At 48.1% G+C, this 16,288-nt stretch overlaps 1 protein-coding gene across 4 annotated transcripts in view; it reads left to right on the top strand.

Moving 5' to 3' along the window:
* Positions 1 to 16,288, top strand: part of vps13c (vacuolar protein sorting 13 homolog C) — a 339,816-nt gene that overhangs the window by 69,639 nt on the left and 253,889 nt on the right. For all 4 annotated transcript variants that reach the window (XM_078200207.1, XM_078200204.1, XM_078200205.1 and 1 more), the window contains 4 exons: positions 602 to 708; positions 3,418 to 3,589; positions 5,343 to 5,405; positions 6,596 to 6,728. In XM_078200207.1, the coding sequence (XP_078056333.1) occupies positions 602 to 708; positions 3,418 to 3,589; positions 5,343 to 5,405; positions 6,596 to 6,728 (475 nt within the window). The remainder of the gene's footprint in view (positions 1 to 601; positions 709 to 3,417; positions 3,590 to 5,342; positions 5,406 to 6,595; positions 6,729 to 16,288) is intronic.

The following is a 16,288-nucleotide window of genomic DNA, read 5'->3' as shown; positions in this document are numbered from 1 at the left end:
GCAATACTCCAAGTGCGGCCGCACCAGAGTTTTGTACGGCTGCAACATGACATCATGGCTCCGAAACTCAATCCCTCTACCAATAAAATCTAACACACTGTACGCCTTCTTAACAACAAGAAATGGGGATATGGGCCGAACGCGGGCAATTGGGACTAGCTAAACGGTTTAAAAATAGAAAGGCAGCACGGACAGCTTGGGCCAAAGGGCCTGTTTCAATGCTGTAAAGCACTATGACTATGGCTATAGGAAAGGACAGGAAAATGAGAACAACTGAATAGCTCTTTCAGTGAGCTAGTACAGGTGTGATGGAGTCAATGGTTTCCATCTATGCTGCACAATTCTGTTCTCTTTCCCCCCCCCCCTTCAGAGATACAAAATGCTGTTTTGTCTTGGTGTAGTTGGTATGGTTGGCACTGGCTGTTATTGGATAAATGACCTGTCAGTCCAAGCCAGAACATTAGGATTATAGGCAGATAATACAAATAATTTGATAATTTTCTAGTCTCTGCTCTTCAGCTAGGATCTTCCAGGCAACTAAAAGACAAATTACCTGTAGATTTGTAGCCATGTGTGCACTGACAATTCTCTACATTTCCAGTATCTCAGTATTATAGATCTGTTGGAATCTGTGGACTATATGGTGAGAAACGCACCTTATAGAAAATACAAGCCTGATGTACCCCTGCACAAAAATGCCACTAAGTGGTAAGTTATTAAGATTTGCCTGTGAATTTTCAATTTGATGGCATGTTTTTCTTCCTTCAGCTCTCTGGCTTCACTCCTTTTATATCCCCTCCACCAAGAGGCACATAACTGACTCACTGCTGTCCTGTTGCTGAAATTTGATAACTTGCCACAAATTGAACCTGTGATTTCCACTCTGGTGGACCGACCACAGCCAGTGGTGCATTTGCTTTGGGCCAAGCTTATGTGGCTGTATCATGTGCACCTATAATGTAACCTGTGTGTTTGCTTTTCATCTGAAGTCGCACTTTTCACAACTGCAGGGTAGAAACAGGGAAACGTAAGAGCCAGGACCAGGATTAGGCCATTCAGTCCTTCGAGCCTGCTCCACTGTTCAATAAGATCAAGGCTGATCCTTAATCTCAATGCCATATTCCCACTTTCTCGCCAAAACCCTTGATGCCATTAAAATCTAAAAAATCTATCTCTTTCTTTAATACATTCAGTGACTTGGCCTCCACTGCCTTTTATGGGAGAGAATTTCACAGGTTCACCACCCTTTGAGCGAAGACAGTTTTCCCGATCTCAGTCCTAAGTGATCTATCTTATATCCTGAGACTGGGCCCCCATTTTATACCTTGGAATCCGATCTGCTCTCACCCTTCTACATTCCAGTGAATACAGGCCCAGTCAAACAAATCTCTCCTCATAGGACAGTCCCATCAACCCCAGTATCAGCCTCGTGAACCTTCCTCTGCACGCCCTCTATGGCAAGTATATTCTTTCTTGGGTAGGGAGACCAAAACTGCATGCAATAATTGCAGTTGGTCTCACCAAGGCCCTGTATAGCTGTAGTAAGACGTCCCTACTTCTGAACTCAAATCCTCGTGCAATAAAAACCATTTGCCTTCCTAATTGTTTGCTGCACCTGCCTCTTCACTTTCATTGACTGGTGTACAAGGACACCCAGATCCCTTTATACATCCACAATATAGTACCATTTAAATGATACTCTTCCGTTCTGGTTTTCACACTGAAGTGTATATCTTCACATTTAGCCAAGTTGTATTGCATCTGCTTTGTATTTGCTCACTCACTCGACTTATCTAAATCACCTTGAAGCATCCTTGCATCCTCCTCAATTCACAACTCTGCCCAGTTCCGTCAGCAAACTTGGAAATGTTACTTTTGGTTTCTTCATCTAGATCATTTATATATATTGTGAACAGCTGGGGCCCAGCACTGATCGCTGTGGTACCCCACTGGCCATCCACTAGGATGTTCCAAAGCACCTCACTGCTAATGAAGCACTTTGTGAAGTGTAGTTACTGTTGCAGTGGAGGAAACATTACAGCAAGTTCCTTCGAAAAGCAATGTGATGGCAATCAAAATCTGTTTTTTAGTGATACTGATGGAGACCCTTCCTGTTCTTCATTTAAAATGGTGCTGTGTGATCTTTTACATCTACCTGGTGGCACAGTGTGGCACTGCTGCCTCACAGCGCCAGGGACCCGGGTTTGATTCCCAGCTTGGGTCACCGTCTGTATGGAGTTTGCACATTCTCCCAGTGTCTGCGTGGGTTTCCTCCGGGTGTCCCGGTTTCCTCCCACAGTCCAAAGATGTGCGGATTAGGTTGATTTACTATGCTAAATTTCCCCTCAGTGTCAAGGGGACTAGCTATGGTAAATACATGGGGTTATGGGGATAGGGCCTGGGTGGGATTGTGGTAGGTGCACACTCGATGGGCTGAATGGCCTCCTTCTGTACTGTAGGATTCTATTCCATTCTATTCAATGAGAGAGCAGAGGGTCCTTGTTTTTAACATGTTATCCAAAAGAGTGTGCCTCTGGCAATGCAGCACTCTCGCAGGACTACACTGGAGTGCGAGCCCGGATTATGTGCTCGGGCCTCTTGAACCCATATCCTTATGACTGAGACGCAAATGCTGCCCCCAATGACCCTCGCAGAGCAAAAATACTCTGCAACAGATGATGTGTTTGTATTACTCTCGGAACAGGTGAACATTATTTGCTGTTGAAACAGGGAAATAATTCAGGATCATGGTTTATTTATTTTTGTTGAATTTTTTCTTTCGGTAACAAGTAATTAAGTTGACTCACCCCAGCAAAAATTATATCTCTAATTTTTGAGGTACTTTTGTCACTGAAAGGGAAATAAGAACTGGAAAGCAAAGCCTTTACTGTCCTGTCACTCAGTGTTGGCGTTGCTAATGGATCAGGCACCGTGAGAGCAACGTGCAAGTCACCATTCCCTTCCCCTTCGCTCAGTGCGACCAAATAATGCCCGTTAGTCCCTTACTCAGGAAACCACCCTGGTATGTCACCAGAGTATGACTGTCCTGTCTGGAGACAATACACATCTCTTTAGCCTGTCTTGTTGCTCTCTCCACTCACATTGTTTGTATCTTAAAGACTTGATTAGCTGTAAGTATTTGCATTCCAACCATTATTCTGTAAATTGAGTTTGTGTCTTTATATGCCCTGTTTGTGAACAGAATTCCCACTCACCTGAAGAAGGGGCTTAAGGCTCCGAAAGCTTGTGTGGCTTTTGCTACCAAATAAACCTGTTGGACTTTCACCTGGTGTTGTTAAACTTCTTACTATGTCACCAGGGTGCCATTCCTATTTCCCTTGCCAATGCATGGCTTGTCAGTGACATTTGACTTTTTATTTTCCTGTTGCCATGAGTTAATAATTTGCCTTGTCTTAGGTGGCAATATGCGATCGCAGGAATTCTGCAAGTTCATGTACGGAGAAAATGTCGCATGTGGTCTTGGGAAAACATCAAAAGCCACAGACAAAATCTGAAGGCTTACAAAGTGGCTTATAAAAGCAAACTGACGCAGACTAAACTTCCTGAAGAAGTATTGAAACAACTTCAGGTAAAGATAATTTTTAAAGCAATTCGAAGCAATTAAACTCGAAAGTTTAACATTGCTAAGAATTTGTGACTGTGATTCGTGATGTGAAAAATATACCTCTGAATCATTAATTAGTTTGAAAGAACTGTGATTTTAGTGACTGGCTTCTTTTTTGATTTGATTTCTTGTCACGTGTTGGGATACAGTGAAAAGTATTGTTTCTTGCATGCTGTACAGACAAAACATACCATTCATAGAGTACATCGGAGAGAAGAAAAGGAGAGGGGGCAGAATATAGTGTTGCACTTAGAGATTGGGTGAAGAGAAAGATCAGTTTAATGTATGATGGGACCGTTTAAAAGTCTGATGGCAGCAGGGAAGAAGCTGTTCTTGAGCCAGTTGGTACATGTTTTCAGACTTTTGTTTCTTTTTCCTGACGGAAGAAGGTGGAAGAGAATATGTCCAGGGTGCGTGGGGTCCTTGATTATGCTGGCTGCTTTCCTGGGGCAGGGGGAAGTGTAGACTACAGGCAGTATTGGCCTCCTTTTTGAAGGAAGTATATAAATGCTTTAGAGGCTGTTCAGCGACAGTTTGGGCTTATGAGGAAAGGCTGGATAGGCCAGGCTGGTCTCCGCTGAAGTTTAGAAGAGTAAGATGCGACTTGATTTGAACCTTTAAGATCCTGAGGGGACTTGACAGATTGATGTGAAAAGGATGAGAGAATCCAGGACTGGAGGTGGCTGTTTCTAAATAGGGGGTCACCCATTTAAGACAGAGGTGAGGATTTTTTTTTCTCTTGGGGGTTTAGAACTCATTTCCTCAAAAGGTGGTGGAGGCAGAATCCTCAAATGTTTATACAGGAGAGATGGATAGATTCTTGATAAGCAATGGGCTGAAAGGGCATTGGACTGATGCAGGAATGTGAAATTGAGGTTAAGATCAGTTCAGCCATAATCTTGTTGAATGGCAGAGCAGACTCGAGGGGCTGAGTGGCCTCGTCTTTCTAATTTGTGTATCTGTACAAGTAATCATGTCTCTCGCGCCAGTTTCCGAAATGTTTTTTGATGTGCTCTTTTTAAGATGCAATCCATCTGGGCTGGAATTTTGACTTTATCCTCTCTGTTTGAATTGCCTCCCTCTTTTCTATCTTAAATAGAATAGAGCCATAGAATCCCTGTAGTACAGAAAGAGGCCATTTGGCCCATCGAGCCTGCACCGACCCTCTGAAGGAGCATCCCTCCCCTCCCCTCTAGCCTGTAACCTCGCGCATTTACCATGGCTGATCTACACACATCGGGACACGAAGGGGCAATTTTACATGGCTGCGCACCTTTGGACTGTGGGAGGAAACGGGAGCACCCAGAGGAAACCCATGCAGATGCAGGGAGAATGTGCAGACTCCACATAGACTGTCACCCAAGGCCAGAATTGAACCCAGGTCCCTGGCGCTGTGAGGCAGCAGTGCTAACTACTGTGCGACCCCACAAATGTCTTTATATCATGTTTCTCACTGGATGAATTACTTTTGAAAGGTAATCACTGTGATAACAGAGGCACTGCAGCAGCCAATTTGTGTGCCTAAAATCCCCCAGACAACACTAAGATTGTGGTATTACTTGAGGGATAAATGTTAGCCAGTACATGAGGAGGACCCCCCAACTTTCAGTAGTTCCTTCAAATTCAGCAAGGAGGTGCCATTATAGTTCAAAATGTTCTGTTCTTTTAAATTGCACTTCTTATTGTATATTTTTAACTTATTTTGTTTCCTTTTCAGATCCTGGAGAAATCACTGGATATTTTCAACATCACGTTAGCAAGACAACAGGCACATGTTGAGGTAACTCTGAACATCGATTTTATTATATTTATTGTCACATCTATTAGTAAACGATGCAAAGTATTTTTTTCTTGCACGCTATACCGACAAAGCATATCATTCATAGAGAAGGAAAGGAGAGGGTGCAGAATGTAGTGCTACAGTCATAGAACATAGAACATTACAGCCCAGTACAGGCCCTTCCGCCCTCGATGTTGCGCCGACCAGTGAAACCAATCTAAAGTCCATCTAACCTACACTATTCCAATATCATCCATATGTTTATCCAATAACCATTTGAATGCTCTTAATGTTGGCGAGTCCACTACTGTTGCAGGCAGGGCATTCCACGCCCATACTACTCTCTGAGTAAAGAACCTACCTCTAACATCTGTCCTATATCTATCACCCCTCAATTTAAAGCTATGTCCCCTAGTGTTAGCCATCACCATCCGAGGAAAAAGGCCCTCACTATCCACCCTATCTAATCCTCTGATCATCTTGTATGCCTCTGTTAAGTCACCTCTTAACCTTCTTCTCTCTAACGAAAACAACCTCAAGCCCCTCAGCCTTTCCTCATACGATTTTCCCACCATACCAGGCAACATCCTGGTAAATCTCCTCTGCACCCTTTCCAACACTTCCACATCCTTCCTATAATGCGGCGACCAGAACTGTACGCAATACTCCAAATGCGGCCGCACCAGAGTTTTGTACAGTTGCAACATGACCTCCTGGCTCCGAAACTCAATCCCTCTACCAATAAAAGCGAATACACCGTACGCCTTCTTAACAACCCTATCAACCTGGGTGCCAACTTTCAGGGATCTATGCACATAGCTAGGGTGTAGAGAAAGATCAGCTTAATATAAAGTGGATCCATTCAAAAGTCTGATGGCAGCAGGGAAGAAGCTGTTCTTGAGTCGGTTGGTACGTGACCTCAGACTTTAGTATCTTTTTCCCAATGGAAGAAGGTGGAAGAGAGAATGTCCAGGGTGCGTGGGGTCCTTGATTGTGCTGGCTGCTTTTCCGAGGCGCTGGGAAGTGTAGACAGAGTCAATGGATGGGAGGCTGGTTTGCGTGATGGATTGGGCTTCATTCACAACCCTTTGTAGTTTCTTGCGGTCTTGGGCAGAGCAGGAGGAGCCATGATTTAGTATTAATTGTACATTTTAATGACCCACTCATGAATATTTTGTTTTTGTTCTCAGGTGATTAGATCAGGACACAAGATGCTGGGGAAGAAGGGATCAGAGAAGCAGAGCGGGGGCTGGTTCAGTGGATTGTGGGGAAGAAAAGAATCCAAGAAGAAGGGTGAAGAGGAGGATAAATCAGTCCCAGAAAGTGAGTGAAACATTTATTGTAAACTTTTACAAAAATTAAAATACTGCAAATGTTGAAAGTCTGAAATAACATGAAAAAATGCTGGAAATACTCAGCTGCTCTGGAAGCATCTGTGGAGTGAGAAACAGAGTTAACATTTCAGCTCAGGTCAGAACACTGATGCAAGATCATCAGCTGGAGGCGGGAACTCATTCTATTGTGAAGTCCAGTTTGGAATGTTTATCTGTAAAGTTCAGCAAACACCCCAATGAAGCCAGCTGACACAATCTTTTGCAACCTTTCAAATGTTTCATCTTCAAGCCAGCAACTGCTGTAGTTTAAATAAATCCACTTTCACCACTCTCTTCTCTTTCATCTTCTCAGTGAAGGTGAAGAATCGGTCCTGTGCACGATCACTTATGCTTCATGTTTGGTTTCACCCTCATATCAGGAGAGTATGTGGCAAATGTAGACTCCTGCCATGGGGAAAATGATACAATCACTGAGGCTGCTTTCCTTTTCAGATCTTGTAATGCAGCGCGTTGTGTACAAGAGGTTTCTGTCAATGCCATCCTAACTGTCATCTGCAAGCCCTCTCAAACCCCACCCTGCCCGGTTACGATCTGTTGGCTCATTTTATTGCTACTAAGAGTTCTAATCAGTGGTTAGTTTACCTGTGGATACTGTTTTTCCCTTCGAGAAAATGATTGGTTGTTAAATGAGAAGAGCAACAGGTAAAGGAATCGGTGGATTTGACACCCACCCTGTTGGGTATTTTTTGCAATTTTGTAAAAAAAAAGTACGTGCTATGTAAGCGAATCAAGGAAAAGTAATTGAAAGAGCAAAAGTTCACAAAAACCGATAAAATGGCAAAAAAGGCACAGAAAGGTATGGAGAAACAAATAGCCAGTGCAACAAGTGGGAAAGTGGAGGTGAGATGGAAGATCAGTCATCAGAAGATCAATTCTGCTAAAGATGGTCGAGTGTTATTGAAGTTGGTGTTGAGGTTTTCATAAAGCTGCCACTGTTTCTGAGGTTTATAGAGTTCTGTTTAAATCATTAGTGTGCTCCTGAGAATGGTTGCGTTAGTCTGAAGTTCGAAAAGTCTAGCTGACTGAAGTTCTGGTGAGACTTGACGGCTGGACCAGCTTTTCATAGAACATAGAACAGTACAGAACAGTACAGGCCCTTCGGCCCTCGATGTTGTGCCGAGCTTTGTCCAAAACCAAGATCAAGCTATCCCACTCCCTATCATTCTGGTGTGCTCCATGTGTCTATCCAATAATCGCTTGAAATTTCCTAAAGTGTCTGATTCCACTATCACTGCAGACAGTCCATTCCATACCCCAACCACTCTCTGAGTAAAGAACCTACCTCGTACATCCCTCCTATATCTCCCACCATGAGCCTTATAGTTATGCCCCCTAGTAACAGCTACATTCACCCGAGGAAATAGTCTCTGAACGTCCACTCTATCCCCCTTATCATCTTATAAACCTCTATTAAGTCACCTCTCATCCTCCTCCACTCTAAAGAGAAAAGCCCTAGCTCCCTCAACCTTTCCTCATAAGACCTACCCTCCAAACCAGGCAGCATCCTGGTAAATCATCTCTGCACTCTCTCCAATGCTTCCACATCCTTCTTATAGTGAGATGACCAGAACTGCACACAATATTCCAAATGTGGTCTCACCAAGGTCCTGTACAGTTGCAGCATAACCCCACGGCTCTTAAACTCCAACCCCATGTTAATAAACGCTAACACACTATAGGCCTTCTTCACGGCTCTATCCACTTGAGTGGCAACCTGCAGAGATCTGTGGATATGAACCCCAAGATCTCTCTGTTCCTCCACATTCCTCAGAACCCTGCCGTTGACCCTGTAATCCGCATTCAAATTTGTCCTACCAAAATGAATCACCTCGCACTTATCAGGGTTAAACTCCATCTGCCATTTTTCGGCCCAGCTCTGCATCCTATCAATGTCACTTTGCAGCCTACAATAGCCCTCCACCTCATCCGCTACTCCACCAATCTTGGTGTCATCTGCAAATTTACTGACCCACCCTTCAGCCCCCTCCTCCAAGTCATTGATAAAAATCACAAATAGCAGAGGACCCAGCACTGATCCCTGTGGTACACCGCTGGTAACTGGTCTCCAGTCTGAAAATTTTCCATTCACCACCACCCTCTGTCTTCTTTGAGATAGCCAGTTACTTATCCAATCGGCCAACTTTCCCTCTATCCCACACCTCCTTACTTTCTTCATGGGGAACCATGGGGAACCTTATCAAACGCCTTACTAAAATCCATGTATACGACATCAACTGCTCTACCTTCATCTACACTACTCCTCAAAGAATTCAATCAAATTTGTGAGGCAAGACTTACCCTTCACAAATCCGTGCTGACTATCACGGATTAAGCTGCATCTTTCCAAATGGTCATAAATCCTATCCCTCAGGACCTTTTCCATTAACTTACCGACCACCGAAGTAAGACTAACCGGCCTATAATTACCAGGGTCATTCCTATTTCCTTTCTTGAACAGAGGAACAACATTCGCCACTCTCCAGTCCTCTGGCACTATCCTCGTGGACAGTGAGGACCCAAAGATCAAAGCCAAAGGCTCTGCAATCTCATCCCTTGCCTCCCAAAGAATCCTAGGATATATCCCATCTGGCCCAGGGGATTTATCGATCCTCAGGTTTTTCAAAATTGCTAATACACCTTCCTTCAGAACATCTACCTCCTCCAGCCTATCAGCCTGTATCCCATTCTCATCCTCAAAAACATGGTCCCTCTCCTTGGTGAACACTGAAGAAAAGTATTCATTCATCGCCTCTCCTATCTCTTTTGACTCCATGCACAAGTTCCCACTACTATCCTTGACCGGAATTAATCTCACCCTGGTCATTCTTTTATTTCTCACATAAGAGTAAAAAGCCTTGGGGCTTTCCTTGATCCGACCCGCCGAGGACTTCTCTTGCCCCCTCCTAGCTCTCCTAAGCCCTTTTTTTTAGCTCATTCCTTGCTACCTTGTAACGCTCAAGCGACCCAACTGAACCTTGTTTTCTCATCCTTACATATGCTTTCTTCTTCCTCTTGACAAGACATTCAACCTCTTTTGTGAACCATGGTTCCCTCACTCGGCCATTTCCTCCCTGCCTGACAGGGACATACCTATCAAGGACACTCAGTATTTGTTTCTTGAACAAGCTCCACTTTTCATTTGTGCCTTTCCCTGACAGTTTCTGTTCCTATCTTATGCTCCCTAATTCTTGCCTAATCGCATCATAATTACCTCTCCCCCAATTATAAACCTTGCCCTGCCGTAAGGCCCTATCCCCCTCCATTGCAATAATGAAAGACACCGAATTATGGTCACTATCTCCAAAGTGCCCTCCCACAGCCAAATCTAACACTTGGCCCGGTTCATTACCCAGTACCAAGTCCAATGTGGCCCCACCTCTTGTCGACCTTTCCACATATTGTGTCAGGAAACCCTCCTGCACACACTGTACAAAAACTGCCCCATCCGAACTATTCGACCTATAAAGGTTCCAATCAATGTTTGGAAAGTTAAAGTCACCCATGACAACTACCCTGTGACCTTCACACCTATCCATAATCTGCTTCGCAATTTCTTCCTCCACATCTCTATTACTATTTGGGGGCCTATAGAAAATCCCCAACAATGTGACCGCTCCTTTCCTATTTCTAACTTCAGCCAATATTACCTCTGTAGGCAGATCCCCCTCGAACTGCCTTTCAGCAGCCGTTAAACTATCCTTGATTAACAATGCTACTCCTCCACATCTTTTACCACCTTCCCTACTCTTACTGAAAGTGGAGCTAGCAAGCTACCCAGTTCAAAGGTACTGAGAGATGGGTAACAAATGTTGGCCTTGCCAGCAGCGCCCACATCCCAGGAAATAGTAAAAAAAAATAACCCTCCTTTAATATTGTACTGAAATTTCAGCTGAGATGCACAGTGGTTAACATTGCTCCCTCACAGTGCCAGGGACATGGGTTCGATTCTGGCCTTGGGTCACTGTCTGTGTGGAGTTTGCACACAGTTTACTGCATTCCAACAACCATTCCTGTCCCTGTTCTAACCATGTCTCCGTAATGGCCACAACATCGTAGTCCCAAATACCAATCCACGCTTCAAGTTCGCCTACCTTATTCCGGATGCTCCTTGCATTGAAGTAGACACACTTCAACCCACCTTCCTGTCTGTTGCTACACTCCTGCGACCTTGATAACCTCCTCAGTACCTCACTACACTCAACACTGGCTTCTGGACTACAGCTCGTTTTCCCATCCCCCTGACAACTTAGTTTAAACCCTGCCGAAGAGCCGCAGCAAATTTCCCTCCCAGGGTATTGGTGCCCCTCTGGTTGAGGTGCAAACCGTCCTGTTTGTACAGGTCCCACCTCCCCCAGAATGTGTTCCAACTATCCATGTAACTGAAACCCTCCCTCCTACACCATCCTTGCACCATGTGTTTATCTGCACTCTCTCCCTGTTCTTCAACTCGCTAGCCCGTGGCACTGGCAACAAACCAGAGATGACAACATGGTTTATCCTGGCTCTCAGCTTGCACCCGAGCTCCCTAAATTACTGTTTTAAATCCCCGTCCCTTCTCTTACCTATCTCGTTGGTACTGATGTGTACCACAACTTGTGACTATTCCCCCTCCCCCTTAAGGATCCTGGAAACACAGTCCGAGACGTCACGGACCCTGGCACCCGGGAGGCAACATACCATCCGTGAGTCTCTTTCGCTGCCACAGAACCTCCTATCTGTCCCTCTGACTGTCGAGTCCCCAATGACTATTGCTCTCCTGTTCTCCCCCCTTCCCTTCTGAGCCATAGGGACGGACTCAGTGCTGGAGATCCGGTCACCGTGGCTTACCACTGGTAGCACCCCCCCTCCCCGCCCCAAACAGTATCCAAAGCGGTATACTTGTTGCCGAGGGGAACGGCCACTGGGGATCCCTGTACTGACTGCATCCTCCCAGCCCCTCTCACCGTCACCCATCTATCTTCATTCTTCGGAGTAACTACATCCCTGAAGTTTCTATCTATGACCACCTCTGCCTCCCGAATGATCCGAAGTTCAGCTCCAGATCCCTAACACGGTCTTCAAGGAGCTGGAATTGGATGCACTTCCTGCAGGTGTACTGAGCTGGGACACTAATGATGTCCCTCGTCTCGAACATCCCACAGGAGGAACATTGCACTGCCCGCACTGACATCCCTGCTAACTTCCCTTACTAAGAAACGAAAGAGAGAGAAAAAAAAAGAAAAAGCTTACCTGCTCTCACTCCGAATCCTTTTTTTTTAGGTTAGAGGAGGGGGGAGGGTGGGAGACTCTAAAATTGAGATTAAACCCGAATAACTGAGATTAAACCCAAAGAACTGAGATTAAACCCAAAGAACTGAGATTAAACCCAAAGAACTGAGATTGAACCCAAAGAACTGAGATTGAACCCAAAGAACTGAGATTGAACCCAAAGAACTGAGATTGAACCCAAAGAACTGAGATTGAACCCAAAGAACTGAGATTGAACCCAAAGAACTGAGATTGAACCCAAAGAACTGAGATTGAACCCAAAGAACTGAGATTGAACCCAAAGAACTGAGATTGAACCCAAAGAACTGAGATTGAGCCCAAAGAACTGAGATTGAGCCCAGGCAACTGAGATTGAGCCCAGGCAACTGAGATTGAGCCCAGGCAACTGAGATTGAGCCCAGGCAACTGAGATTGAGCCCAGGCAACTGAGATTGAGCCCAGGCAACTGAGATTGAGCCCAGGCAACTGAGATTGAGCCCAGGCAACTGAGATTGAGCCCAGGCAACTGAGATTGAGCCCAGGCAACTGAGATTGAGCCCAGGCAACTGAGATTGAGCCCAGGCAACTGAGATTGAGCCCAGGCAACTGAGATTGAGCCCAGGCAACGGAGATTGAGCCCAGGCAACGGAGATTGAGCCCAGGCAACGGAGATTGAGCCCAGGCAACGGAGATTGAGCCCAGGCAACGGAGATTGAGCCCAGGCAACGGAGATTGAGCCCAGGCAACGGAGATTGAGCCCAGGCAACGGAGATTGAGCCCAGGCAACGGAGATTGAGCCCAGGCAACGGAGATTGAGCCCAGGCAACGGAGATTGAGCCCAGGCAACGGAGATTGAGCCCAGGCAACGGAGATTGAGCCCAGGCAACGGAGATTGAGCCCAGGCAACGGAGATTGAGCCCAGGCAACGGAGATTGAGCCCAGGCAACGGAGATTGAGCCCAGGCAACGGAGATTGAGCCCAGGCAACGGAGATTGAGCCCAGGCAACGGAGATTGAGCCCAGGCAACGGAGATTGAGCCCAGGCAACGGAGATTGAGCCCAGGCAACGGAGATTGAGCCCAGGCAACGGAGATTGAGCCCAGGCAACGGAGATTGAGCCCAGGCAACGGAGATTGAGCCCAGGCAACGGAGATTGAGCCCAGGCAACGGAGATTGAGCCCAGGCAACGGAGATTGAGCCCAGGCAACGGAGATTGAGCCCAGGCAACGGAGATTGAGCCCAGGCAACGGAGATTGAGCCCAGGCAACGGAGATTGAGCCCAGGCAACGGAGATTGAGCCCAGGCAACGGAGATTGAGCCCAGGCAACGGAGATTGAGCCCAGGCAACGGAGATTGAGCCCAGGCAACTGAGATTGAGCCCAGGCAACTGAGATTGAGCCCAGGCAACTGAGATTGAGCCCAGGCAACTGAGATTGAGCCCAGGCAACTGAGATTGAGCCCAGGCAACTGAGATTGAGCCCAGGCAACTGAGATTGAGCCCAGGCAACTGAGATTGAGCCCAGGCAACTGAGATTGAGCCCAGGCAACTGAGATTGAGCCCAGGCAACTGAGATTGAGCCCAGGCAACTGAGATTGAGCCCAGGCAACGGAGATTGAGCCCAGGCAACTGAGATTGAGCCCAGGCAACGGAGATTGAGCCCAGGCAACTGAGATTGAGCCCAGGCAACTGAGATTGAGCCCAGGCAACTGAGATTGAGCCCAGGCAACTGAGATTGAGCCCAGGCAACTGAGATTGAGCCCAGGCAACTGAGATTGAGCCCAGGCAACTGAGATTTGAGCCCAGGCAACTGGGATTGAGCCCAGGCAACTGGGATTGAGCCCAGGCAACTGGGATTGAGCCCAGGCAACTGGGATTGAGCCCAGGCAACTGGGATTGAGCCCAGGCAACTGGGATTGAGCCCAGGCAACTGGGATTGAGCCCAGGCAACTGGGATTGAGCCCAGGCAACTGGATTGAGCCCAGGCAACTGGGATTGAGCCCAGGCAACTGGGATTGAGCCCAGGCAACTGGGATTGAGCCCAGGCAACTGGGATTGAGCCCAGGCAACTGGGATTGAGCCCAGGCAACTGGGATTGAGCCCAGGCAACTGGGATTGAGCCCAGGCAACTGGGATTGAGCCCAGGCAACTGGGATTGAGCCCAGGCAACTGGGATTGAGCCCAGGCAACTGGGATTGAGCCCAGGCAACTGGATTGAGCCAGGAATTGAGCCCAGGCAACTGGGATTGAGCCCAGGCAACTGAGATTGAGCCCAGGCAACTGAGATTGAGCCCAGGCAACTGAGATTGAGCCCAGGCAACTGAGATTGAGCCCAGGCAACTGAGATTGAGCCCAGGCAACTGAGATTGAGCCCAGGCAACTGAGATTGAGCCCAGGCAACTGAGATTGAGCCCAGGCAACTGAGATTGAGCCCAGGCAACTGAGATTGAGCCCAGGCAACTGAGATTGAGCCCAGGCAACTGAGATTGAGCCCAGGCAACTGAGATTGAGCCCAGGCAACTGAGATTGAGCCCAGGCAACTGAGATTGAGCCCAGGCAACGGAGATTGAGCCCAGGCAACGGAGATTGAGCCCAGGCAACGGAGATTGAGCCCAGGCAACGGAGATTGAGCCCAGGCAACGGAGATTGAGCCCAGGCAACGGAGATTGAGCCCAGGCAACGGAGATTGAGCCCAGGCAACGGAGATTGAGCCCAGGCAACGGAGATTGAGCCCAGGCAACGGAGATTGAGCCCAGGCAACGGAGATTGAGCCCAGGCAACGGAGATTGAGCCCAGGCAACTGAGATTGAGCCCAGGCAACTGAGATTGAGCCCAGGCAACTGAGATTGAGCCCAGGCAACTGAGATTGAGCCCAGGCAACGGAGATTGAGCCCAGGCAACGGAGATTGAGCCCAGGCAACGGAGATTGAGCCCAGGCAACGGAGATTGAGCCCAGGCAACTGGGATTGAGCCCAGGCAACTGGGATTGAGCCCAGGCAACTGGGATTGAGCCCAGGCAACTGGGATTGAGCCCAGGCAACTGGGATTGAGCCCAGGCAACTGGGATTGAGCCCAGGCAACTGGGATTGAGCCCAGGCAACTGGGATTGAGCCCAGGCAACTGGGATTGAGCCCAGGCAACTGCCGAGATTGAGCCCAGGCAACTGGGATTGAGCCCAGGCAACTGGGATTGAGCCCAGGCAACTGGGATTGAGCCCAGGCAACTGGGATTGAGCCCAGGCAACTGGGATTGAGCCCAGGCAACTGGGATTGAGCCCAGGCAACTGGGATTGAGCCCAGGCAACTGGGATTGAGCCCAGGCAACTGGGATTGAGCCCAGGCAACTGGGATTGAGCCCAGGCAACTGGGATTGAGCCCAGGCAACTGGGATTGAGCCCAGGCAACTGGGATTGAGCCCAGGCAACTGGGATTGAGCCCAGGCAACTGGGATTGAGCCCAGGCAACTGGGATTGAGCCCAGGCAACTGGGATTGAGCCCAGGCAACTGGGATTGAGCCCAGGCAACTGAGATTGAGCCCAGGCAACTGAGATTGAGCCCAGGCAACTGAGATTGAGCCCAGGCAACTGAGATTGAGCCCAGGCAACGGAGATTGAGCCCAGGCAACGGAGATTGAGCCCAGGCAACGGAGATTGAGCCCAGGCAACTGAGATTGAGCCCAGGCAACGGAGATTGAGCCCAGGCAACGGAGATTGAGCCCAGGCAACTGAGATTGAGCCCAGGCAACTGAGATTGAGCCAGGCAACGAGATGGGCCAGCAGCGAGATGAGCCCAGGCAGCGGAGATTGAGCCCAGGCAGCGGAGATTGAGCCCAGGCAGCGGAGATTGAGCCCAGGCAGCGGAGATTGAGCCCAGGCAGCGGAGATTGAGCCCAGGCAGCGGAGATTGAGCCCAGGCAACTGAGATTGAGCCCAGGCAACGGAGATTGAGCCCAGGCAACGGAGATTGAGCCCAGGCAACGGAGATTGAGCCCAGGCAACGGAGATTGAGCCCAGGCAACGGAGATTGAGCCCAGGCAACGGAGATTGAGCCCAGGCAACGGAGATTGAGCCCAGGCAACGGAGATTGAGCCCAGGCAACTGAGATTGAGCCCAGGCAACTGAGATTGAGCCCAGGCAGCGGAGATTGAGCCCAGGCAGCGGAGATTGAGCCCAGGCAGCGGAGATTGAGCCCAGGCAGCGGAGATTGAGCCCAGGCAGCGGAGATTGAGCCCAGGCAGCGGAGATTG

The sequence above is a fragment of the Mustelus asterias genome, chromosome 29, assembly GCF_964213995.1.
Source record: "Mustelus asterias chromosome 29, sMusAst1.hap1.1, whole genome shotgun sequence".
NCBI classification, from domain to species: domain Eukaryota; kingdom Metazoa; phylum Chordata; class Chondrichthyes; order Carcharhiniformes; family Triakidae; genus Mustelus; species Mustelus asterias.
Note: the sequence above shows the minus strand (reverse complement) of the source record. Positions and strands in the feature narration are given on the sequence as shown.